The sequence below is a fragment of the Falco cherrug genome, chromosome 13, assembly GCF_023634085.1.
Source record: "Falco cherrug isolate bFalChe1 chromosome 13, bFalChe1.pri, whole genome shotgun sequence".
Classification (NCBI taxonomy): Eukaryota; Metazoa; Chordata; class Aves; order Falconiformes; family Falconidae; genus Falco; species Falco cherrug.
Genome location: NC_073709.1, coordinates 24,475,477 through 24,502,655, shown reverse-complemented (window position 1 = coordinate 24,502,655; position 27,179 = coordinate 24,475,477). Strand labels below are relative to the sequence as shown.

The 27,179-nt window shown below is 41.9% G+C and overlaps 1 protein-coding gene across 11 annotated transcripts in view; it reads right to left on the bottom strand.

Annotated features, from left to right (window-relative positions):
- Positions 1 to 4,681: 4,681 nt before the first annotated feature.
- Positions 4,682 to 27,179, bottom strand: part of RPS6KC1 (ribosomal protein S6 kinase C1) — a 91,236-nt gene continuing 68,738 nt past the window's right edge. For 5 of the 11 annotated variants that reach the window (XM_055725525.1, XM_027809185.2, XM_027809187.2 and 2 more), the window contains 5 exons: positions 24,176 to 25,753; positions 23,815 to 23,904; positions 11,252 to 11,334; positions 10,454 to 10,549; positions 4,682 to 7,334 (listed from right to left, as the gene is read on the bottom strand). In XM_055725525.1, the coding sequence (XP_055581500.1) occupies positions 7,224 to 7,334; positions 10,454 to 10,549; positions 11,252 to 11,334; positions 23,815 to 23,904; positions 24,176 to 25,753 (1,958 nt within the window). In that variant the 3' untranslated portion in view covers positions 4,682 to 7,223. Of the gene's footprint in view, positions 8,422 to 8,469; positions 8,539 to 10,453; positions 10,550 to 11,251; positions 11,335 to 23,814; positions 23,905 to 24,175; positions 25,754 to 27,179 lie in introns of those variants that run through there. The other 6 variants (XR_008734895.1, XR_008734893.1, XR_008734894.1 and 3 more) reach the window with 6 other exon arrangements.

Below are 27,179 nucleotides of genomic sequence, written 5' to 3'. Positions count from 1 at the left end.
TCTTTCAAGGAGCTCCATGCCTTAAGGCACCTGAAACGCTCACAGCACAAGAAGGTAAGGTTACACGAGATGCTGCTGAAGAGGACAAAAAACACCCACGGTCGGGACTCGGCACAGCTTCCGATGGCAGCCGCTCTACCCGATAATTCACCTCCTTTAGTAGATTTAATTATTATCCGTTTCCTTGGTTGGGACCATATTCTCAAAGAAGCAGGGCGCCCATCAAGGGCTGCCGCCGCATGACAGGCAGCAGCACAGCCAGTACCACTGCCCCGGCGCCTGCCAACCAGCCAGATGCTGCCACATATTGGCATCTGGGGCCTGGAAAAGCAACTGCGGTCTCCGTTTGGCGGCAGATCCTGACCCCAACGACTGAAGGAGACAAAAGGAGGACAGACAGGAGAGGGGGCGGAAATCTCTCCTGACAATTTCACTGGTAAAGATTTAGACAAAAACCTATTGTTTAACTGCTCTCCAAATGAATAAGTTTTGAAGGAGGGGGGGAGCGTGGAACACACCCGGCATGTTCTAAATGCTGTCAGAGTCCAGGGTACAAGGACAAGGGATTATTTATGAAAAGAAATAATGAGGAAACCAGATGCCTGCCTTTCTCAGCCCTCTGTGCTCCAGTCACCCTAACGGGGCATGTGCAGCGCTGCTCATCAAAGACTTCACAGCCTTAAAACGCAGGGCAGGCGCTAACTAACTCTTCCCAGCTCTGCCACTTAGCAAAATGCCCTCCCTGTTTTACTGGGAGGCTCATACAGTCAATCAGCAGCACAGCAAAAGCTAAGGGAGAAGAGCTGCAGACCTCATCCCAGCCAGGGACAGTAACCGCGTAGCCATGTTAATTGCACCCGCCAGAACAGCAAATCAAAAAAAAAAAAAAAAAAAAAAAAAGGAAAGAAAAAAAAGAAGGAAAAAAAGCAACTTATTTCTCCAACACTGAGACAGAAACTACATGGGCTACACGGGTACGCTTAAAGTAGGAAAGCAAATAAGCTCTCTATACCTGTTTTCATGAAACTGGCTTCTCTCTGTAATTGAAGGGTAAGCTCCTGACCCCAGCAAAGTCAATGGGAAAACTCCCAGTGATGTTAATGGGGCTGGGACTTCACACTGTGTGCTTACTTTACCCTAGAAAGCCGATTAGCTCAGGACTCTCTGCAGTATTGCAAAGCACCTGCCAAGGCGCCTGCAAGGAGCTGAAGCAGCCAAGGCCCTTCTCACACGAACTCACCTCTCACTTCACCTTACTGAGTCTCAGCTCTGCTGGGCCTGGCAGGAGACCGTGAGACACCAGGGGCTGGTTGCAGGGGACTTCTCTGAGGTCAAAGCAGGCATGAGGTTGGAAAGGAAGGAGCCCAAGGAGGCAGAATAGCGGGGAAGGATGTAAAAATACTTTAAAGTCTGGAGAAAGGATATATGCCGCTTGGCTCGTGGCCCATGCTGTTGAAGTAGCTCTTCTCTGTGCCTGGTTCGTAAAGGAAGATTATGAGCTGGCAAACATCAGACCACAGCGCACAAGCAAGATTGCGAGCGGAGCGGAGCTAGCCAGTGCCATGCTCTAAATCATGGCGCAGCACCGGCCTCTCTCATGGAGGCTCCTTCCTCGTTATCCCACCACTGTGCGAGGCACCATAAAACTCTCGTTACTCGCACGCTGCTGGGGTAAGCAATTTCCTAACGCTTTTATGACCCCCATGCTTTCATTTTGTGGGAGTAATCCTCTCTCTTTGTTTTCATTGGTATGTGGGGATAACAGCTGCATCTAATAATCCACTCCTGGGTCTCAGCATTTTGGGGTGACATTGCAGAACCAAAGGCACAAAACCGGCAAGAAAATCTGTGACTGGGGCCGATGGATGCAACAACAGCTGGGCAAACCTAGAAAATACCCTGGGGATAAATGGCTCAGCTCATGGAAGGGGATGGGAGAAACTGGTAGAGGTGAGGCTGTACCAAGGCAAAACAGCTCTGCCTCCAAGGCAAAGCAAAATGAGGTTAGCAAGGCTTTGCTGAGGAGGACCGCTGACCCCCGCAACATCTGCTCTTTCCCTGGCTGGACCATCTCTACCCAGCTCCGCTGCTTGCCAATTGGCTTGCCTAGCTTACTGCCCCCAGAAGGACTTTTCCCAAACTTGCCAACCTTGGGATCTCAGCAGTGAAGCATCAAGGCCACTGCCTGCAGCCTTCCCAAGAGGACGCCAATTCCCTGCTGCCCAGCGTTGAAAGCTTCCCCAGCCCTCCTGTCCATCATGGTGCCACTGCAGCCCTCCAGCAGCAGCTCTAATCCCTCCTGATGAGTCCCTGGGCCAAGGAGATGGAGACAGAGCTGCCTTTGGAGAAGGAGAGCCTCTGGTCTGCCAAAAGGCAGTGAGGTCCTGTTGGGACAGCGTGTCAAGCTGTCACCTGCTGCTGGGAGACTGGAGCATCCTCCGCTGTGCCCTGATTAGCCTCCTCTGCCCTACAGCAGGGGTGCAGATTTCACCACACGGCACTAGCAGGAGGCGGGACCACTTCCACTGCTTCGCCACCCTGCTCAGAAGTTGGCATTTTCTTGAGGACATCTCACCTTTGTGCCAGGGCTCCCCAGCTCTGCTCCTGCAGATGGCTCAGGCAGCGACCAGCCCTCCACCAGCCCCGCTGCAGAGGAGACGGCCATGCGCTGCCAGTCTAAACCACCACTGCCAGCAGCAGCTTCTCAGCACCTTTTAAGCAAGTCCCATTTCCCCTCTGGGAGTTGGCTCTGCCACCCCTTCCCAAACTGCGGCTGGAGCAGCACAAGGCACCCTGTCCTGGGGGCTTCCTGAGCCCCTTACGCACAGCCCCCACCCCGCTGCTGCTGGCAGCATCCCCCACTGCTCGGCCAAGTCCTTCTTCCACCATCTCGTCTCCTCGCATGTCGCCCCACGTGCATTTGTGTAAGCAGGAGCTGCACCCCAGCCCCGTGCCCTTGTCCTCCTGCAGCGCCAAGGTGCGACACCCTCAGGGCGCCCAGCCCTCGGGGGGAGGCTGCAGGGAGAGTCCTCAGGCCCTCGGGTGGGCAAAGCTTCAGGCCCGCTCTGCTCCTCGCTGCACCCCAGCCTGCCGCTTGCTGGTGGGTACACCCTAAACGTGATTGATAACGGACACGGTGCCACGTACCACTGCAGAGCAGGCGCCCGCGGGGGGCCCGGCCCACAGCGCTGCACAGGAGGCTGCCAGGCTGGAGCAGGGCAGGGGGAAGCAAAAGGCACTGGTCGGACAAAGGGCCCCCAGCAGCATCTCCGGCTGCACCCCCAGGACAGGCCGTCCGGGGGGTAACGAGCCGCCGAGGCCAGGGAAGGGGCAGCGCTCAACAGGCCGCTGCTGCAGACAGGCAGAGAAACGGTGCCCACCAGCCTCTGGGGCGTCAGAGCTGCGGGGCTGTGGCTGAAAAGCTGCACGCGAGCCGAGGGCCGCTGAGAGATGCTCTCCAGCCTGGCAGAGGCCATCGACACCCAGCCGGGGCCGAGTGGGCTGCGGGCAGGCTCACCAGCACGTGCTGCCGCCGGGGGAAAGGCCCCCTCATGCCGCATGGGGGGCTGGGCACCACAGATTGCAGCTCACAGCAAAGCCCATGCAGAAAGCACAGACCCAAAGAAATCAACAAATCTACTTTTTCATTCTATCGCTAAAATCCCTACCATAAATCTCACCAGGGAGGAAGTTTCTCTTTCTCCAGCTTCCTATGCAGTGTCCTTGAGAAAACAAATGACACCACACTCGGGGAAAAAAAAATAATCCTGTAGCAGTTTACTTCGCACTTCCCTGTACCTTGTTATGCTGAGTGCTTCATTTAGAGAAGGCTGACCTCCCCAGCCGCCTTCATCCCAGTGCCCTTCGCTGCGGGGACACACCAAGGAACAGGTTTAGCACTGGAGAGTGGAGCGGGGTGGATGTTGCGGTGCAGGTAACCCTGCCAACTCAGCATCCCAAAGGTGCGCGGAGAGTCAGCACGACAGTGACTGCTGTCTGAGAGGTGATTCTCTCAGGAGGTGTAGGAGCTGCACTACAAGCACAGAAGCTGTGGATACAGCCATTAAAAGCTAACAAAGTTACAGCCCTTGTTTTTCATGAGATGCGATTTCTTCCGTAGGTCTGGGCAGGGGCCCTGGCTCACCTCACAGCAATTCTACCCAGTGCCAGTCTTCAAACATTTTGTCTCCCCAGCTTTTCTTTGTAAGACAGAAAAAACATTACAGAGCAGTTCATCAGGGTGCAATGAATTACCACTCTAAGATGCCCTAAGCACGTTACCTGCCTTACCCAACCACCCACAGGAGAACATGGAAATCTATAGGTTTGTTTCACTGTGTTTTACATAGACTCACTAATTCCTGTGAACAACATGGCACTGGTTTGTTTTGCTATCAGCCGTTAGGCGTAACAGAAGGAAGTTGGAACGGACTTTGCACTACTTAACAATTAGCAAAATAGAGGTGCGCACCACAGGGCTTCCTAAGAGCCACCAAAAAGCACGCATCTAGAACATTTCAAGTCATAAAAGCCAAGGACAAAAAGCATTGATTAGGTAGGAAGGATTGTCTTCAAGAACCAAATGTAAAGTTCAGAAACCCAAGGTCTGAATTAGGCTTAAAGGTTTTGTTTATTAAAGGAATACATTTGTCTTCAAGAACCAAATGTAAAGTTCAGAAACCCAAGGTCTGAATTAGGCTTAAAGGTTTTGTTTATTAAAGGAATACATGTAAACACCAATACAACATAATACATGTTAAAGGGCGGGGGGGGAGGAGGAAGGGGGGGAAAAAAGATAGAAGCAGGATTTCTTTGTGCAATTAGCTCCAGACTGTGCTTCCTTTAGCAAAATCATTATCTAAGTCAGTGGCAAGGTTATGAAAACCCGTAGCATCTCAAAGGCTCATTTTGGGCAAGCTGGCTTGCCAAGTGCTTTATTCCTTCTAGTCTCCATCTATTAGCATACTTGAAAAAGAAATACTTCTGTGTCATTAACTACACCAAATGCCTTGCAGTGAGAGTGACTGGTCATCTGGTTTCTGCTAGAACAGTGTTTTCCTGCTGCTGCTCGCAGAAACCAGCCTGTGCTCCTGTGCTATCTTATCCTGCCTTTACTTGCAACTGGCACATGGGCACAACCTAGAGAAATGAGCATTTTAAAGTAACATGGAAAATATTTTTCCTACAGTTATCACCAGGCAAATGCAGTGGGACAAGAGGATCAACATGAGCAATGACATTATCTGGTGGCCAGGCTAGGGAGCCCCAGGGATGGAGTCAGGTGGCCGAGGGAAGGGAGGCTTCCCTTGAGCAACGAGCCCTCTCCAAAGTCACAGCCAGGGCAGTGCTGGAAGGAAGCTCTGGATCAGCTCGGTCTCCGCATTAGAGATTTCCGACCCGCTCGGCGCAGGAAGTTGTTCCTGTGGCTCACCTGAGGGAGTTCCTGTTATGAAGCCACAGGGTGGTAGGTTGAAACACAGTTTCTGAGAGTGATGTAATCTTGGACAGCGCTCCGTAGGCAGTGATACTAGTGACCTGGTTACAACCTGCAGTGTTGTTACAGCCCCTCTGATGGCCTGGTGATCACAAGAAAGGGAAGAGGGGAGTGGAATAAATTAAAAAGGAAAAAAAGTTTCCAGATTTCCTTTGTTTAAGTGAAGCATTTTCCTTTTCCACTTTATTTGAATACACCGACCTGGTGTCTAACAGATGGAGACTGTACAGATGCACTTTTGGGAGTGCCCATAAAATACACTGCTAAAATACAAATGGAGGGATACTTTTTTTTTTTTTTTAGTTGTAAATTCAATAATCATTTCTGTCACCTCACTTTCCCAAAGGAATTTGCCCTTTGTCCTCCGGATAAAGCTGGGGAGGAGAAGAAAAAGAAGAAGAAAAAAAAAAAAAAAGTGAAAGCAAAGAGAACATTTAGGAAAAAACCCATAGATTCATAGTATGTACAAGCATCTCAGCGTACCGCGTTCGTACGTCAGGAACCCATACAAGCATGGCTGCTCAGCAGCAACAGCAGTGCACAGCAAAATACTCTGCATGTCTCATATTCTTCTCCCATTCTCCAGACCTTCCTAACAAACAAACAGGTCAGCGAATTGGCTCACACCCAAGTCTTACCCACTAGGGTTTGCTCAGAGATGTCACTTAGTCATTTGGCATGAGCGAATCCCAGGCTTCTTCCTGTTCAAGCAGCAGAGTGGGCGAAGGCTTTCTTTGATTTATTAAGACTATTAACAAACAAAAGGAGAGTTCAGAAGCTTCCTCAAGCAGAAGAACACAAGCAGAAAGGTTTTTTCCTGAAGTAGCAGCTAAAAATAGGACACTTAGAGGAAGTAAAGTTCATTAAGTGATAAAGTGGTGGCTGCAGTGATGAAAGAAGAGTTTTTCCTTTTTTAATCTATACATTTATTTAGTATTATGTTTTCTTGTTCCTTATTAGTGCTAAAGCAGTGTTTATCCAGCTGAGGAAAAGAAGATTTCCCTTTCTGTAGTGATTTTAACATGTAGCTCATCAAATACAATGGAGTCTAGAGTTTTAAATAGACATTGCCAGCCAACAAAGTACAACAACTGACAGCATTATTTGCCTTTTATATGCTCTTTCCACAGTGGGAAGTGATATGCCATTTTCAAGACACATTCCACAGTATTATGCAACAGCTTTCTTAATTTTTAATGGACATATTTTTAACGTGTCAACTTTTGCACAAAGCATTTTAGTGTTTTATTCAGCATATACCATTAATAAATTATTTGCTCCTTCCTCCCCCGGCTCCCCACCCCCCACCCCACCCCCCCAAGCTGCACTTCGCACAGGGAAATGGTCTATTGACACTACAAAATATACTTCCAACTGGCACAGACTATAGACAATTCCACCATCAGACAAAGCACCAGGAGCACATTCCTGTTTCTACTTACTGGACAAGCTGGCAGTGCTGAACATGCTGCCCAGGAGTTTCATCACAAACCACCCTTTGGTGAAAAGACTTACACACACCTAGCAACCAGTTGCCATAAAAATAAGCTAGCACCTTGTACAACCAGTGATTCCTGTTAAAAGTGTTCACTTTTGGCCTGATTGCTCCACCGTTCGTTAGTCATCACATCCAAATGGTTTGAGACATCCAAAGGAAGCAAGTCAGGGTGCTTCTGTGCCAGAGAAACTTGTCCACTTGACCTGAGTTTGTTCAGAGGGCACGCATCTCTCATCTCAGCAGATCTGCCCATTCTATAAGGGCAAAAAATGGATGAGATTTGATGTCTTCAACACCAGCAACGCCAGCACCAAGACGCTCCGCAGGATTAAACTGCAAAAGCTTGATATAAAAAGAAATATATATATATATGATTCAGTGAGTAAGAACAAAAACAACTGCTTAAAAGTTCCAGAAAGGTCTAAGGTAAGGGACATCCTACCGTTTTGCTCCTCTATGAATTACTTTCAAGAGTGCAAAAGCATACTTGAAATTCCTAAAATCCAGTAAATGGAAGAAGACTCTCCTTTCCTTGAGTCTCAGTGTTACAGTCTTCAGAGACTACTGATCACAGCATGCAATTCCCTGAAGCACTGCACACTGGGACTTCATTTCAAGTGTAACCTCATTTTAAAAAAAAAAAAAAAAAAAAAAAAAGAGACACACACACAGCAGCGAGAGCCTGCTTCAGTAGAACTCTGGACACTTCGTTTACTTCGTGTTAACCTTTGCTCACACCACTGCATTACAGCTACATTGGGGTCTGTAACCTTCCATTTCACAAATTGTGAGTTGGTCCTAAAATACCAGGATGTTATAGCCAGTTCTATATTTCCTAAAAAATAAAAATAAAGTTTTAAGGAGTCCTACAAATGGACTAAAACTGAAAAATCAAAACCCCAGTGAAAGAAAGAAAACAGCATAATGCCTTCATGGAAATTTCCTAAAATTCAGCACCTCGTTTACTTTTCAGTTGTACATCACATGCTGAATTAATGTGAAAAGGAAATCACAATATTTACATCTGTTTAAAGATACCAATACATATAAAAGGGAATGCAAAGGTAATACTCCAAAGAGACTAATAAAGACACATAAAAATATTCTGCGGTTTTAGAGAACTGTTTATACTCTATTCAATTGGAGCCAGTACAAAGGCATGATTTCTTGCTTGATTTTTCTGCAACAGCTAATAGGGTAACTTCTCCCCGTTGTCACTTGGAACAATGTGTATTCACATCTTAATGCACTCAACATCTAAGCGAGTCCACATCCATAAACATAGGCATTTACACATTTTAAGATGGCTCTGCGATTTGCAGTCATAATGTCACATAGTAAAGGTAGCTTGGTGACAGTGAATAGTGCTGCTTTGATACCTTCCACAAGCCAGCAGAAACCAATGCAGCCAGGGTCTCTCTGCCTTGTGCTGAAATACTTTCCCTGTGCTGTTGCTGGTTGTAAGAACGGACACTTATTTTCTGCAGATTTTACTTCCAGAACTTTACTCTCAGAAAGCAGATGCAACACAAACTGCAACAGATACCTGTTGAAAAGTCATGTTGCATATTTTGTTGGTAGTAAAGCCTGGAAGTGCCTGAAAAAAATACTGGATGCAAAATACCAAGCTAACATAAAAATAACAACTTCATCTTTCAGCAGAAATAAACAGATCTCTGTTTTCTTAGAAGCTGGCTAAATGAAGTCACCTGCACTGGAAGCCACAGCAGGAGACAATGTCTGACAGAGTTTTCTGTATAGCTGAACACTGATCCCAGAGAGTTATTCTGTGATGCTTTGACCTGTTTACCCTTGGCAGTGGGGGGAAGGAAAGTCACAATGACAAATTGCTATCCATGCCAAGAGAGCTTTCTTCCTTTTCCTGACAAGGCTTCCTCAACAATGAATGGCAGCTTCCTTGGATAGTCACACAACAAAAATGTGATTTACTACTTCATATAGCCGAACCTCCACCAGATAAGCCACCACCCTACACTAGAAGGCCTAACCTAAGAGGCACGGGAGTGACTGTTCTCTGAACAGATATGGCCTTGTAATATATCTGCAAGTGGCAGAGATATATTTGCCACTTAAACTGCAAATGGCAAAAGAGCCACACTTTGGCATATTTGAAAATAAGACAATACATTAGTCTGCAGTGAAGAACAACCCACATTGGCAGGGAGAAGTGGACTGGGCCACTTCATTTGTCTTCACTTCTAATCTTAATGGAAGGAATTCCCTTCATCAAGTGTGTGGTTTTGCTTTCCCTTAGCCATTTGAGTCCTGCAGTACCTGCGGGTGAGGGTAACAATTTGCTACCGTCTTAACAACATAAATCCAGATTATACAAAACGGGCTTTTTCTTTAGTCACTTTCCTTTCTACCTTTGCCAGAAATACACAGACATGTGCTTCCACTTTCAGTGATTTGATGTCACCTAGTCAAAATAGGAGGTCCAAGCATCTAGTTCCATTTCCATTAATTGTTTCACAGTAATGGCACAGAAATCAATCTGTCACTAGGTCTTTTGACTCACTGAATTTTCAAAATCTCTTTCCTTCATTTTCTTCAAGAACTGTTTTTTCTACTCTGTTCAAATCTACATCTAAGTGATGTCATTATTTATGCATTCACCAGTAATATGCTGCTCAAAGATGAACACCACAGTTCACATATATCACTTGTTTACTCAAGTGGCATAGGTCGGATCCAGGTTCCACTTTCTCAGTTGTGTCAAAATTAACTAGAAGGAAGACAGCATTACCTGAAATTCAAGACCCTGTACTACACGTTTATTCTCTCAGTAGTCATGACTACCTAAAGCTAAGAGTAAACTAAAACCAGCAGTCAATACTATTCCCACTGATTTGAAAATGGTGTCTCAGGCTGGAAGGTTGTCTATATTTTAAGGTTTCCTACTCTGCCTTTTGTCCAACCGTATCTTCTTATTACCAAAGTCCTTGTATTCACAGTTTAAAGTACTTTTCTTAACAAATGGCATCCAGAAGGTTTCCTGGAGGACAGCTACAGATTTTCAACCACAGTAAGGTCATAACTTCTAATCAGTGTGTTACAGGTTTCTCTCTGGCTGAATTGGCATCAACATTTTTTAGTTTAATTCAATTAATTACAAATGTTTCCATGAACATTTAGGGCAGAATTCCTAAAATGTTCATCCCTCACCAGCATGTGTTTCCAAAGTACTCAGCATTGACCAAACCTGCTCTTTGAAGAAATGGCAAACACTCCAGTTTTCTACAGAGACACCTGGCAGCAGAAGTCAAAGTTTCCAGATGCAACAAGACAGCTGGGCAAAATTCATCAGTGCTGACAAAAGACCCACCCGCTTTCCTATCAGCAGCTTTCTGGTTTTACATTTACTTTACCAGAACTTAGGTCGTAAATATCGGTTCAGTCTATACGTGCACATATAGAAAACAAATTTTCCCCTCAATTACCTGCTGAATCAGTGATCTGGCCTCCTTTGATACATGGTCTGGTATACTCAAAGAAGTGTGAGTGTTTATTCCTGATGGATGGCACTCAAGCAGAGTCTGGAGAATAAAAAAAAAAAAAAAGAAAGAAAGAAAGAAAAATCAAAGCAGGCAGATACATTTACGAATTGAAAAAGTGTAGTGTTGGATTATCTCCTAGCACACATGCAAATTAACACACATAGAGCTAAAATTCCAGTGATTCCTAGTATGAAGTACAGATTCTGGGAGGAATGTCTACTGGCACTGATGTCCCTCTGGATATATGGTTTTAAAGTATTTATGTCTTTGTGCTTGTGCTCTACTGCTCAAATTTGAAGAATCTGGGAATTTGGTAGACTTTGCTTTCTTCATGCAAAACTGTCAACTAATCACCAATTTGATCTCAAAATACCAAATTAATGTGCAACAGCAACGTACAGCTTCTACACTGTCCCAGGAAATAATACTGAAACTATTAAGGCAAAAATTTGGCAAATGTACAGATGCAATGTTAGAGAACTTTGATTTCACTGTGGTTAAGACGGTAGCATGGGGTTTGGTTATTTTTACAGTCCTGAGCTTGATGCAGCTTCATAAAGTTGTTCTGCTGAAGCATATTTTGTTTCTCTGGTGTCATGCAGACCAAGCAAATTGAAGATGCTCAGGTCAGCAAAGCACATCTGAGAAAGACAAGTAAGGAAATCACAACTGGACACATCACTTGGGAGAAATTACTGGCCAAGAGGTCAGTTTTATCAAGTAACTTGCCCCCAGCCCTACCTTCCCAGTGAGGAGTTCAAAAAGAATGGCACCCAAGCTCCACCAGTCACAGGCTTCTGTCTCTTCTAGGATAGCGCCAACCTCTAAACATGAGACATTTCAATTAATATTAAAAAGGTCAGTTACACCTTCAGAATTAACATATATTTACAAGGTGACTGTTTAATGCTGACAGAACATATACTAAATACCACAGAGCTTTCATTATGCCTGCAATTTAGTTAGCCCTTTAGCCACCTACAGACTGCATTGTTCAAACACAGCAACCCTATAAATTTCATGCATAATTCGCCTTTTCTGTGCATACCTAGGCATTTTCAAGACTTAGGCTTTACATTTAGGATTATTCTCTACTGGACTAAAACTGGACAGTGACAGACAGTAAATTAAAACATATTTAGAGAATTTACCCTGGCCAGAAGAGCTGGACTGACCAGAGTGGCCTGAAGCATCCCTAAAAGCAGCACAAGGGAGGTTATAATAGCCTACTGCATGCCTTAATTTTGTCTTAAGAGGGCAGGATTCATCTCATGGCTAACCCACACCCTTTGCTGGAATCACCATGGGAGGCTTTTCGCAATAGCCTCTCTTGTCTGTTGAGAACCAGAGAGAGATGCTAAATCTACTTCACATCGCCTAACCACAGCCAGCAGCTGCGTATTGCTACAGCTCAGCCCCAATTGTCCCTAGGTATGAAAAGTTGTTTTCCCTAGCGTCCAGCCAGCACCCTACACTCCCTTACTGCTGTCTGTGAACAAGAGCCAGCGGGCAGGTGAGATGGGAGTTACACAGTCCCTTGCCGTACACATCACTTATTCAATAGCATGATGCATGTAAAAAGCTTGGCCTTCACTGACTCAGGCGTGAAACTACAAAAATTACTAAATACAAACACATCACACTGTCTGCTCTAAAACAGGCAGAAAAACAGATTGCAATGAAGATGAAATCTTCATTTTGACTGTCAAAAAAATGCAGAAGCTGCACTAAAATAGCTTTGGTGGCAAAAGCCACACCAGCTTCCCAGCCGAGGACAACAATTAGCATATAGTCATACAGTCGTTGCGGTGAAAAGCATTGTGGCATGTTCAAAAAATCTTGCTCATCATTTTATGGAGCTTAGCATGAGCGTGGCCAAGGAGAACTACAGATGAGTCACACGCCAGGGTCAGGGAAAGGAAGGCGGTAGCCTCAGACCTCCCCAGATGCAGAGCTGCACACACACGCTGAGCACGGGGATGTGCAGAGGGCTGCCCCCTTGGGCAGCTGCCACACAAACTGGAAGATGCTCAGCACCTTTTAGCACTAGGCTGAGGTTGCTGTTGCAAGAGCAACGAGGAAGGATGGCTCAGATATTGTTTCTTTAGGTAGGACATCCCTCACATTGAAAAGTTTATTAGTGTTAATGGTGCCTGAATGCCTAATACATCACTATAAGGGTACCACACGTTAGAATTTATTCCATTCTTTACAGATTAATACTTCTACCAGCACTGAGAAAGTTTTATAAAGATATAATGGCAGCCACAAGAGAAACTCTATCAGATTAATTACATGCATTTTTAAAATGTTTAAGATCCCAGGCAAGCATCCAGATGAAGCTGAGATTATGGTAAATTTGGGTAAATGAATGAGAATTTGGGTTAAAAAAAAAATCAAGATCAATTCTTGTAATTTAATTTTACATTCCTTCAGAAAGGCAGACCTTGTAGGTAACTGTCCTTTAAAAGAGAAAAAGAAAAAAAACCAAACTCAGGCCTTTCCACATGAACCAGCTGGCAAAAGGTTTTTATAGCATCTCATACTAAAGCCTACTGAATGGAAATGTCCTTCCAGGTCTGATTGTGATTTCCTAGTGCTGTATATTCCAAAAATGTACATTCAAAACCAAGATAACATTAATGGAAAGTAAAATCTAAAACCAAATATTTGAGGCTTCTTTAGAGCAGAGTTTTATTTCCCATGTGGCTTTAATCCTGTAGGTATTCCAGACTAAGAGAGCTTTCCTCCAAACAAGTGAAGATTTTTATGTTTAAATTCCACACTTATTCCAGAATAAGGACAGTAAAGCCAAGAGTTAATTGAATACTACATTCTCAGTTCCTACGCTACCATTAACTGCCCCACCCTGACACATCTTAAATTTTAGATTAATACCACAAAAGGAGATAATCCATTCTTCCACAAAGACATTCAGTGGAGACGGGCCTCTTGAGTTACAGCCCAACATAAAAAAATATTCTAAAGGTGAAAAAACCATCATTCTGAGCACAAGGAAAAGAAACATTTAAAAAAAAAAAAATCTGAGTTTTGGTATTATTTCCTTTTATATTGGAAATCAAAGATGCTGATCCAGTTCTCTAAAGCATCAAAGTTACTACACTGCCGCCTTTTACAGAATCACACACACTGTTCATTACAGGAAGTCGATACAACCTCAGTTACTCCACTGATGAAGAAAATGGACAGAATAAGAGTTAAAAAATAAACTAGAGTCCACTTCTTCAAAATCCAAGCTCACAATTTCAACTGTAAGAACACTTTCAATATATGCCAAGTCAAAACAAATGTCATTGCAGATGTTTTAAGAGAGCAGCACTGAACTCTTCCATCCACTTGTGACCGTGACCAAATTAACACAAGCGGGATAAATTAAGAACAGTCAAGTAACACAGATTTCTCCCTGGGCTGAAGGGCTCTGGCTGGGTTCCTATGCACACAGCAGAAACTGCATGGCAGGTCATCTGAACGAACACAGAACAGAAAATGGAAAACTCAGCTGAGGGGAACATCTGAATATCCTTTTTTTTTTTTTTACAAAAACTAAATTTTGCCCAACTTTTCTCCTGTTACTCAATGTCTGCTTTCCTGCTGCCATCCGTAGGTCCCAAAGCTTCCTTACTTCAGATTAAAATAAATGTTTCCCTTAAAAAAAAAAAAAAAAAGAGAGAGAGAAAAAAATCACTGTGAATACTACACATAAACATGTGTTGTTTACATTCCCTTACTTCAAACAGGTCACATTACTTCTGGTGCAATATGCTGATCATAATAAGTTGTCATGGTTTAACCCCAGCTGGCAACTGAGCACCACACAGCTGCTCGCTCACTCCCCTCATAGCAGGATGGGGGAGAGAATTGGAAGGGTAGAAGTGAGAAAACTTGTGGGTTGAGATAAAGACAGTTTAATAGGTAAGGCAAAAGCCATGCACGCAAGCAAAGCAAAACATGGAATTCATTCACCGCTTCCCATGGGCAGGCGGGTGTTCGGCCATCCCCAGGGAAGCCGGGCTCCATCACGTGTAACAGTTACTCGGGAAGACAAATACCATCACTTCAAACGTCCCTCCTTCCTTCTCCTTCCCCCAGCTTTACATGCTGAGCATGACGCCATATGGAATGGGTCATCCCCTTGGTCACTGGGGGCAGCTGTCCCAGCGGTGCCCCCCCCAGCTCCTTGTGCACCCCCAGCCCCCTCGCTGCGGGGGCGGTGTGAGAGGCAGAAAAGCCCTTGGCTCTGGGTAGGCGCTGCTCAGCAGTAACGGGAACATCCCTGGGTTACCAGCGCTGTTTTCAGCACAGATCCGAAATACAGCCCCATACCAGCTACTGGGAAGAAAATCAACTCTATCCCAGCCCAAAACAGCACAAAGGTTCAGGATATCACATCAATATTACTGCATTTTATCTTGACTACACATTATGGGAGAATTTAGAAACTATAGATTAAGAAGTGCTTTCAAGTGATACAGAGTAGCTAGCTAATGTAATATACCATACAGGGCATATGGTGTTTTCTTTAAGCTTTAATATTGCAATCAATCTGAACTACAATATCTGCCTTCACTAAGAAAACATTTTCATCTCCATCCATCAGCAAAGTAATACAGACAATAAATGGTAGCGACCCATAAGCTTAAGTGAACAACATGGGGATACTTGTGCCAATTCTTTACTTCATGAACCTTGAAATGAAAGGCCTCAGCCACATTTGTACAAACATAAATGTGCGCACACGCGTGCACAGTGTTGGTGTTTCTAGGACTAGCAGTACGAAATTTGCAGAAAAAATATTTCTATCATTCTCAGATACAAAATCCTTTTAAATCTGAGAAAAAAGTAGGATGAAAAAAAGCATCAGTAGTTCTTCCAACTTTACTGCAACAAGGGAGAGAGCTTTGTTTTTTCTCCCTTCCGGATGCGTGCCCATACAACACCTAGCACCAAGTAGTACATGTCAACAGCAGTGCTAAATTCCTGCACGGAAGCTATTTCAAGAGCAGCCGTTGGGGTAACCGAAGGGAAGGAGAGATCAGTAGAATGCTACCAGGTTCAGATAGAGACAGAAGCTACAGATAAACACCTTCACTACCCAGCGCTGTCCTTTCCTTCCAGAGCAGTTGGTCTCAATTGAAAGGCCATTTCTTTATGGATTCCATACTTATCTCAATATTTGCATTATACACAGCAATACCTTACACTTCCTGATATGGGATACGTAGCTAAGAACATGCTGTATTTTAAACAAAAGTGCTATTTCTAAAGTAAAAAAGCAGAACCTCACCTCTCTTGAACACACATCCTCAGTAAAGTTATTAACTGTAACACCAACGCTGATTTTCTCATTCTTTCTACAGCACCTTAACCTGAAATATACCCCTCACGCTGAAGGATTTCAAAGGCTTTTACTACCACATCTCAAACATTTTCTCCCAAATAGTTCCCTCCAGGCCTGACAATAAGGCCTTCTGACCAGCACACACAAACACTAGTCAACACAGAAGAAACCAGGTTTAAAGGTGGACTTAGACATTCACTACGCAGCTCAGGCCAGATGGCTTGCAAACCATCAAAACTTAAAACTCCATCAAAAACTTTGTAGGATAAACTGTAACATCCAAAAAAGTGCATCTGAAGTCAGCTCACAAGAAAATAGACTCTAGGTGGAAGTGCTGCTTCTCCAAACACCTAAGAGTCACAAAGGACTTTGCATTCAGGGGGTTTTCCTGGAATTAAGGGAACCATTTCACTCCTGGTGACTGGTAAGAATTTCAAAAGCTGAGGAAGCCCTTTCCCTGCCACTGTGTTTCAAGCAGGAACAGCATACCTTCAGGTATCATTTCTGCATAGATAAGAAAACAAGGAGACCCTCCTGAACTACCATCAGGTGTCTGAAACCGTTCAGGAGGAAATGGACTTGTCCAACATCCTGAAAACATCAGCCACAATGTTTTCCCCTTCTGTGGCCATTTAGATAAACAGTATTGCATGAAAAACCATTAGAGTCGCTTCAGAAATTCTATTTACCTTACACTCATTTGACTCTAAAAGCTTACTCTTTTATCATATTTTAATATCTATATATGTAAAGAAGCATTTGCAGAGACTCAAGTAAAATGAGTCTCAAGCTAATTTACTCTAGGCGGACTCACTCAGCCAAGATATCGTAAGATACAGTCACTAAATAACACATCACACAAGCAATCTGGCCATAATGCTTTGCCTAAAATGCTTTAGCAATTTATAAAACACAGTATTGAACCATCTATAGGTACGTATAAAAAGTTTATCATGGTCTTTAAACAATAAAGTAGTGAGGCAAGTCCAATGAACATCTGCTAAGATCAAATGGAGTATGAAAATGGGAAGTTTCATCTTCAAGGTACTCAAAAAACACGTGAGCATCTATGTTCCTCTTCGGAAGAAATTTCCTCATGTCGCTAAAAGAAAAAAAAAATAGGAGAAAACTGTGTCCTTTCTTCCTTTTAGAAGCCCAAGATGGAATTAAAACTTCCTCTAAAATAATCAGGTGAAGAGAGACTAAGAAACGTTTCACTGCTCTGTTATCAAAACAAAGCAAAACAAAGCATAATTAACCTTTCAGCTACCTATGTTTATTTTCAAAAGGCATCTTCTATACTATCTTCAAGTTTTAACCCCACCTGTAATAACAAAATAATATATATAATATATATATAACAGCAATAATAATAATAAATAAAATTTTAAAAGAAAAATAAATAAAACCAAAACCAACCACACCACACAGGTCAATTACAGTTTCTTCCAGAGTTATTAACTGGCTTTTATGTCAGCCCGACTGAAATACCAGGGTTTGTTACAGATCACCAGCTTCAGTACATCTTACTGCTTGTTCTAGTTATGGAGCCTCTGAAAAACCACAAGAACACGTACTTCACCTCAAACATGCAGTGTACTTACAACAAGCCTGAGTGCCAAACCAGATCAGATTGTTTTCAGAAAACACCTGATTCTCTCGCCAAACCTACGCTTTCAATTACCTACTCCAGGTTCATGGCATCTCGCTATTTGGGGAGCAGTCAGCTGTTACTATTTTCTGCGGGACACTCAGGTGTCTTTGGAGAGCTGTACTACTCCTAATGGTTGTTGCAGAGTTGTTACTCCCAGCCTCACAGTAATCTGTACTTTTTCTGCAGCTCCAGACCTTTCCTCGTCATTCATGCCAGCAATATATTTTTCACATTAATGTTTAGTCCTGTTTCCTATTGCCAGGGCTTTTCAAATCAAGCTAGCCCATCCTTCTGTCTTTGCTGCTCAAAGCTCATTCACCTGCCTTGTTTTTTCCTTTCATTTTTAAGATTATCCTGAGACATTAATGTCACACAAAAAGCTCGGACAGAGTCAGAGATACAAATCTGGGAAGACCAGTCTTACACTGTAACCACGAGACCAGCCCACCCCTTGACACCTCTCAGGGTCAATGGCACTTTAATCTACCACAGTTATTTTGCTTCTTAAACAATCTACTCAAATTCCTATAATACAGAATAGCAGATTTAATGAGCCTGCAAACTCCTACTGAAAAACACATACACAAAAAAATAGGCAGGTTTTCCAGCACCAAACATCTATTTGGTAAATAGAGGCAAACCATTTTTCCCTTATTCAGTAACTAAAAATTATAGCATACAGGCTAATAATAGCAACCTAGCAATTTTTATTTTCATGCCATATGTTTTAGGTTATCAGCTGCACTTTGCATCTGTATTTTCAATTGTCTAAGAGCAGAAGTGACATCTTCATTTGGGAGTACAAAAATCAGGTCTTTTTTGGAACAAAATCCTTTACCCACAAAGCCTTCTTTTCACTTAGATTTTGAGCTGTGTTCAATTAGTAGCAAGTTAGATAAAACCAAATATACCATATATTTATGTGCAGGCTTCTGTGAAGGCTAGTTTGTGTAAATAAGGCTTGATTATATCACACAGCTTATGAAAGCATCAGAATAATACGATGCATTACTGATGGCCAGTTTCCTACTTACATTTTCTATGAAGCTAAGCTCCCTTTGGCTTTATGATCTCAACAAGCAAATCTCCAGTTTTAAGTAAACACAGTCTGGTGAAAAGTCATTGTTTGGACAAGAAAGAAAAAATATTCCAAAGGCAGCCCAGTTCTAAAATCTCATCCTCCAAAAACACTACAGGGATGCGACAGAACACATCCCTGCTGCTGGAACCAGAACTCAGAGTGTAAATAACACATCTCATTCATACATCATATTTACGTAATATGTTAGACCAGCAAGCTGCTTCTACAACACAACACTTCACCCGTTAAGATGGAAAAAGTACTTAAAAGATTTCTTTTTATGAGTAAATCCTCAATCTGTTTTAGTTGAAGACACTAGGCTGTGGCTGTAGACAATTTTGTCTTTCTCACAGGTATTAAGCATACTGTGAAGGATTTTTTTTTTAAAGAAGTTACTAATTTCATTTTAAAAATCATGACTATCAGGAATGGAATATAATTATTACTCCATTTAAAAGGTAACATCTCTTTATATTTAAGATCACAAAGTTGGCAAAACCAATACTTAAGTAACAGAAGGTGATCATTTGCATTTCAAAATTCATCTATCTTGCTTTTCCCTCAATTAGACCAAAACATGTTGATTCACAGGTTTGTGTGTGTGTTTGTTTCTTTTTTAAACTTATTTATAGAGCAGAATAATGGCCCCCCTGCTAGGCTGGCATTTGCTCAAGTTTCTGTCTGTGTAAATTGAATCTGTTACTGGAATTTTCCCCCCTTCAGAATACCAAGGCACATTAACCAAGAGATAAAGAGATACATTGCTGATACTATCAGCCAACAGGCAGGTGGATAACTAGGGATTTTTTGTTAGTTTTTGTGGGGTTTTTTGGACAAATATGTGATAAGAGTTCTCAGGGGGCATGGAGGGCAAAGGGCTATTTAAACAGAAGTGAATCATTCTCATCTGATCTGCTAATAACTTTGTATTCAGACATCAGCTGCTTAGCATACTTCAAAACATTCAGAAAACAAGATTACTATAAAGAGGAAAGTTAAAGAAAAAAACCCCACATAAACCTCACATTAGTCACCTTAACCGTATTAACACAGCAGAAATTCTCAGTTACAAGTGCTTAATTTCTTCTTTAAAAGCAAATAGGTTATTCTTGGCCAAAACCCCCACAGTTTTACTTGAAGTGGTGTTGAGTTTATAGGGGATGATTTATAATCCATCATTTCCCTTGTGGGTTACAGAAACAACATTTGACTTATCATAGGTGAACAGCAAAGATTTAGTTTGGCTGTTAATCAAAGTATAGCACAGGCGCTACTTTTAAGCATCTGCAGATAGCTTTGTTGTTGCAGGACTTGGTTCAGCATGAACTTTTTTTTGTTTTTTTATTGAGTAGAACTATGCAGCAGTAGAGTTATCCAGCTTTACCAACAGATTCAACAGCACTATAACACACCATGACTCTGAGCGTGCGAGTACAATTCTTGATATGCAAATCACTGCAAATAAACCGCATCTTTCGTCTCCAGTTCTCATGTGAAGTTAGGCAAATCAGAGCCAGAAAGTGCAACCGCAAAATCCATTAATGGTGCAATGCCACCTGCCGGCAGGAGTGGAGAAGTGCCGCTCCCTGCAACCCATTTAGCCCTGCGTTCAATTCATGCATAATATAGAACGACAATTTCTATTCCATACAAAATTAATTGTATTGATCGCAGGGCATGGTATACACATTTTTAAACTCTCTCTTCCCTCATCTTTTTGAATCTTCTCCATTTATAACGTTTGCATTTGTTCGATTATTTTATATATACACTGCATAAACTCTGTACGTATGCTGTCACGTTGCCTCTTCTCTTTTTGTAGGATAGCAAGAGCTGAGCAAGTCCTTGCTATTCACCATGGCAAGGATCTGATCGCTGTTTCGGTACCAATACTACCTTGCTTTGCTTTAATACAAGGTTACAACCTGGGGTACCGAAAGCCTCAAATACAAGCCCTAGATCCCGCAAGCAAGCTCCACGTAGTTGGACCCCTATTCTCCCCTGGGTCTGAAAAGCTTCAAAATTAATACTTTATTATCTCTAGCCCCTCCAGGAATTAGATTCTGATATATAAACTGTTGAATTTAGACTTCATGTTTTCCTGCAACCAATAAAGCAATTTAAAATTTAAATATGTCCTCAGGCACTTCACTGCTAAGCATTTTCTAACTTGTGCTGTAAAAAAGTAACACCTGAAACCTCATTCAATTAAGTAGATAAAATTGTTCCAAATACCTTTTTACACCTTTCACATAATGCTGCAATACAACTTCCTACCTATTTTAAATTGAAGATATCCTGCAATCTATTTAAATTTCACATTCATCCTCTCCTTTTTCTGCCTCCCAAATTCGCTCCTCAAAAATCAATGCAGAAAAAGAACTGCATCCCAACACTCATCATCTGTCCTCAGTCTCCAACACCAGATCCTAAAAAGCAGTGGTTTGATAGACATCCTCTTTCTTGCATACTTTTAATGAGTGCATTTAAATAACAAAAAGTTGAAATAGCATAACATAAGACATTATCACACCCAAATCCTATTCTATCCCAAACTCTGATGAAAACACACACCAAGCTAAATCACGGAGACAGAATTCTACAAGGCAAGTTTCACTGTGTCCTTCAGTTAAGTGAGAAAGGGAGAGGGAAGGCTGAGTACCGAAAGGTAGGGCAACACAGCACACAATACTGGAAATATCAGGAAAATTCAAAACAAGAGACTCACTTTGAGTCACTTTATTTAGTCACTGTGTTGCATTATGATAAGAAATCATATGCATTATGATAAGAAATCATAAGACCTGATGAAATTTTGTGAAGATCACTTCTTGACCTCTACAAAACTGCAGCCCTTATTTCAGCAGGAAAAAGCAAGCTGTGAGCAACATTTACAATCCGTTTTAAAAAGCAACGTAAAAATAATTAAAAAAAAAGAAGAAAGAACTTGCCAATTTCTCTTAGTGTACTGAACCGAAGCACAAGTATAATTTCAAAATCCTTATCCCATGAAGGAGCTTGAGGAGCAATTCTATCATGATACAGGGGAGACATGGGTTCCAGGGACATGGTGCACTCCTTAGAATGAAAAATGATCATCCAAATGACATGGGGGAGTTTTCCCCTGTAACATGGGAGTCTAAAGAAAGCCCACTAATATGATTATTTTTTTAATCCTGATCAAAAGTTCTAGAGCAAGATCTACCAGCAGCAGTAGCCTGAAGAAAGCTGCTTTGGACTCAGATAAACACCATTACTGAACGTACAGGTATTAAATCATTGCTTAGAATAGAATGGCACTTGAGTCCAAAATATATTTTGTATTGCTAAGTTATACCAATTATTACTCTCCTATGCAAAAATTAGCATGAAATAGCTATACTAAAATAAGAGCACACTTTGCAGAGATAACACCGAGATCAAGAAATATGAAAGGTAAGAATCATAGAGCAGTATCAATTCAGCCATCTTACATACATCTAATATACACATTTGCGAATTTTCATCTTGTAGCTTGCCAGTTACAGACACACAACACAAACTGCAGCCTGGGGTAAGGCAGAGAGGGTGGAGAGGAAAGGACAACTTCACCAAGAAAAGCCCGGATGGATAGCCCGGATGGATACCACGCCTGTGCTATGAGATGGAAGTAATGATGGTGCAGAAAACTTCACTCTTACACTTGGGGAACTTCTAAATATTATTTCAACTGCTTCCTAAACACTTAATCACTACAAGAGTTGGCTGGCTGGGGCTTAGGGGGCAAAAAAACAAAAAAAAACAAAAAAAAAAAACCCAAAAAACCCACTTCTCTTTGGATCCTCATTGAAATATAGAAAAATTAAGCTTTGACTTTCACAGCTCATTAACAATGACAGGGTGGGAAAAGGCTGCACTTTTCTTTGCTAGCACCATCTTTGCTGCTACTCAACTAGGAAGCGCTTTGAGGCTGGGTTAGGGAGGCAGGAAAACACCTCTTTCTAGCGGGACGTCACACACATTGGCAACCAGAATGCATTTCTATTTAAGAACCACAAGAATTGCTGGGATTACCCAATTTTCTTGTTCCTGAATAAACACAGGGTGAGGGTAGAATGAAGGTGTTGAGTTTGTTTGATAGGTAAAAAGAATTCTTTTCTGTAATACCTGCCCTTTTGACTTGCACCTGGATAGAAAACATTTTATTTACTATTTATCTCAAAAGGCTGAATTTTTTGTTGTGATCCTACCACCTTTATTCAGAAAGTTCCTTACTGTATTACAGTTGCGGGACTAAGTCACAGAATAAACACCTGATGCCAAACTAAGTACAGAACTCCCATTGCTGGTACCTTTTATTTTAATTTTTTCTAAGCACATTTGCAAACTGTGGGCTTGAGGACTACCTGCACGCCAAGTTGCAATGCCTAGCCAGACCGCAGGCTCAGCAGAAAGAGTATGTTGGCATTTCAAACTCAGAATAAAAAAGAGAAACTGAAAATCTGAATAGTCTTCCAGTAGTCATTTCAACTCTAAAAGTAGGGGGGTTTAAGCTAGCTATGAAATTTTTAAAACATGAAGTTATAAGTAAAAAGACTTGATTTTTGGCTGTCACCACCATTTGACCACTGTATTAACAGAAAAAAAAATTGGAAAAAGGAAAAGGACGGCAAAGTTTCAAGTTCCATCCTTGCTATAAAAACCCAAGAGATATTGATTTTATCACCCTCAGGACTGATGAAAGCAGTTCTAAGAAAACAGCGCTCTAAACTATTTCAAAGCCCACTGTAGCTCATCACAAATGTCAGAGGCATCTCTGAGCCTATTAGGGTTGTACTTTTCAAACTGCTTTTTTATATGTTCTTTGCACATACAAATTTTTGTATTTTTAAGGCTCTTGGTGTCATCTTTTCAGTCTGCCCTTTCCCTTATTTGCTCTTTTCAGTTATCAAGATGTACTCACACATAGCAAATAACTGCAAGAAAGCAAAACATTCCTTAAATTTGCTTAAACAAGACATTCAATACAATTGCACTTTATGGAAATGATCTAACAAACACCACCACAGTTCAACAATAAAGCAGTTATGGGCCCTCTAGCTTTTTAAAGGAAAAAGCAAAGAAAATTCAGATATTGCATGATGTTGAGCTCTATGCTATAAAGGCTCCGTGAGAAAATGAAAGCTGCTAATCTACTTTCCAAGTGAAACATTGTAGGTGATTGCTCTAACCTGGGGCACAGTACATTCTCTCTATGGCATCGTTGTCACAGGAATCTTCAACCTCCCTCCACCTGCTAAAATACGTTAGCTGAATGTGTCCTAAAAACAAAACGACAGGAGAAATCAAAACATTTTTCCCTTCCATTTTCTGCAGAAGTGAACTGTAATTACTCCTTTTGTAGCTAAAAACAGTATCATTAAGAATAATGGCATCATTAAGTACTAGAAGCTATTACTGGGGGTGAATTTGCTGCACTGATAATGAAGCTCTAGACAGGAAATGAAGATACTAATTACAAGATAAAACGCCTACTCAGTTAATTGGAAGCAACAGCGAATAAAAAGAAATGCATTTGCAAAAGTTCCTGACCTCTATCATTCAATAAGATGTTGTTTGGGTTCAAATCACGGCACACAATTCCTTCTCTATGTAAAGCATCAAGGGCTACAACCATTTCAGCTGCCCATCTTTGAATGCAATCCTCTGGGATATAAAACCTGGAGGTTATCGCTAATCTTTCGTCGAGGTCCTGAAAAATTTGATGTATTTCCTTCTCCCCTGCTACTGCTATTTTGTCTTCCCTCTTTGGTGCTGCCTTTTTACTTTCAGCTGCTGGTAACAAAGCCGAGTCCGTTTCCTCTTTCCCAAAGTCTTCAGTTTGATCGGAAAACAGGAATACTGCTTCATTTCTTAACGTGTCTCCATCCAAGCTAACATCTTGAGCACCTGAGAGCGGGCTGGAAACAAATAAACTTTCTTCTTTGCTTGTCACGTTTAAGGAGCAGGCTCCAAGCCCTTGAAACAGAGCCCCATCGTCTGAACTACCTACCTCTTGGTCAGACGTAAAGAGGGTCCCAAGAGCTCCCTGAGTGACACCACTTTGTCCATTTGCTTCCTCGCAGGAAGGCTCACCCAGTTCTGATGCCACATGATTTGGCTCTTGATCAAACACTTTGCATGGCTCTGCAGAATTATTTAATTGTAAGACATCAGGTGTTTCTAACAACTTTACTTCCAACATATCCCTATCAGTTTTTGTAAACTTTGTTGGCCTTGACACTGCTGCCTCTTCCGTTTCATCAGACATACCGGGTAAGTTTATCAGGAGATCAGGCCTTCCTTCATCAATGCTATTTACATCATCAAAAGCAGCATCCTTAAAGGAGATAACTGGCACAGAGTCATTTGAACCCCTGCTTACGGTGTCATGAGCTCCCACACCCATTTTGCTCTCTAGGGCATCCAAGCTGCTGTCATGAACTGGGTCAGAAAACAATGGCTTCAAAGGCTCTGATTTCAGGTTATATAATTTTTCTCCAAAATCAAGGCCCAGGAGCTCACTAGTGCTATCTTTGCTGTCTATCCTGAAGAGTTCCATGGGGCTGTTCTTTGATTTAGTTAATGAGTCCAATATCCTAGTAGGGCTAGCTATTTCTGACTCAGCATCATCAATGAAAACCTTTCGTTCCTGAGATGCCATCTGAGACGTGAAGCTGTCACTGCCAATGACACTGCATTTCTGTAAGCAGCTTCTCCCTTTGGTATTTAGACCTTCGCTCTCCAGTTTAACCACCGATTCCTCATTTAGAGAGCCAGAATCAATTTTTTCTTGCCCATATTCATTGCATAATGTTAAATAACTAGTAGTGCACTCTTCTTCTGAGCTGGATCCTGAGTCCATCCACTTTGAACTCTCTTGGCCATCTTCCTGGTTGCTGCTGTCATCCTGGGAGCTCGGCGTTAGGCTGCTCTTCAGTGGGACCACCTTCAGTGTGCCCTCGCCATAGCTTTCTCTGGAATCAGTGCTGCTACCAATTTCTTTAGGACTAGGTGTTGGCTGCTCCAGGTAAATTTTAGTTGAACTGGATGTTCTGGGTTCAGGAATTTCAAAGCTCTCTTCAGGACTTCTGTTTAAGAACTTACTGACATAAGACCACAGTTTTCCTCCTGCGAGAAAAGAGGGGAGGGGAGAAATCTCTTAATTTCACTCAAAACAGAATTGGTTTCATTACAAAACAGGAAAACACGTTCATTCTCACAATTCACTATACACTATATACTTATGCCCACTGAGCAAGTTGGATCCGCTGCCTCAGGAGGAAAACATTACAGGGAACACAGCTTGCTTTTCAAGCAGATTCCTATTATTACATAAATAGTTAAAAGAGCTGCATCTGAGATTAAGTTGTTTTGGGTTTTTTTCTGAACTTCAGTGAAGTCTCATTTCAAAGTCTGTCTCAAGTTGCATGGTGGTCACTACTGTCTATCTACTGCCTCGAAAAAAAAAAAAAAAAAACAAAAACACCTAGGGAAGACCAAATTATTCAGTGCCCATCAGCAGTTCTGCCTGTACCGAATACTTCTGTATCACAGCTCCAAGCTCATGAGCAGCATTAGGAGAGACGGACTAAAAACAAATTAGCCAGTTTGGTAAGGGGAAGGGAATTACCTCATATTAGCAGGATATTTTAAAGATTCATTTCTCTCTTTGAAGTGGGTTTTGTTAGTTAAATATGGATCTAATTCTCCCTTTAACTTCAGAACTCAAGAAAGTTTGTTACACTTTGTTGCATTACACAAGGATTTGTCAATACTCTAAGTTACACTTGCAAACCAGTTCCTTCATACTAAAGGCTGCAAGTTACAGATCCAAAAGTAACAGTTAAATTTAAAAAAAATACAAAATAGGGCTCTTCATGTTTCCAAATATTGTACATATTAAAAAAGCTTATAGATTACAAAACATCGTTTGCACAAAACAAATCAAGAAGTTACTGCCTCTCTTGAACATCCGAAAGAATTTGGCTTAAAGCTAGAAAGCCACCTTTGATAATTTATGGAAAAATGCAAAGTCAAGACATTTCAATTTAAAAGATTGTACAGAAATTCTGGAAAATGCAGGACTTCTAACAAAATCTTTGTAGAAGAAAAAAAATAAGTACCCAGCCCACTGGGAATCTGCAGAGTTTTGACTGGGGTGGGGTTTTTTTTGTTTTCTCTCTTTTTTCTAACTTTTTTTGATAAAACGAAGTTTTATACTTTTCCAGAATACAGTCTTTAATAGTTATTTTTAAACACACTCCATATCAGGCAAAATTCCTTTTAAAAGTACAATAAAAGAAGAAAGTATTTTTCATTGCCTAGGAACAGGTTTTATACATTCCCAGGTATTTCAAAAATAACTTATCAAAGGCAGAAAAAGCTTGATACTTTAAAAATGAATTTGAATAATACAATGTGGAGTTTTCTTGCCCTCCATCCCCCTGGCTAAGACAAGACTTATTTTTGAAGTGGGAAAAAAAAAATCTCATTGGTTGTGGTGAAACTAAGTATATTAAAAATATTATGAGGGAATTCTAACAGCCTGAGTTCA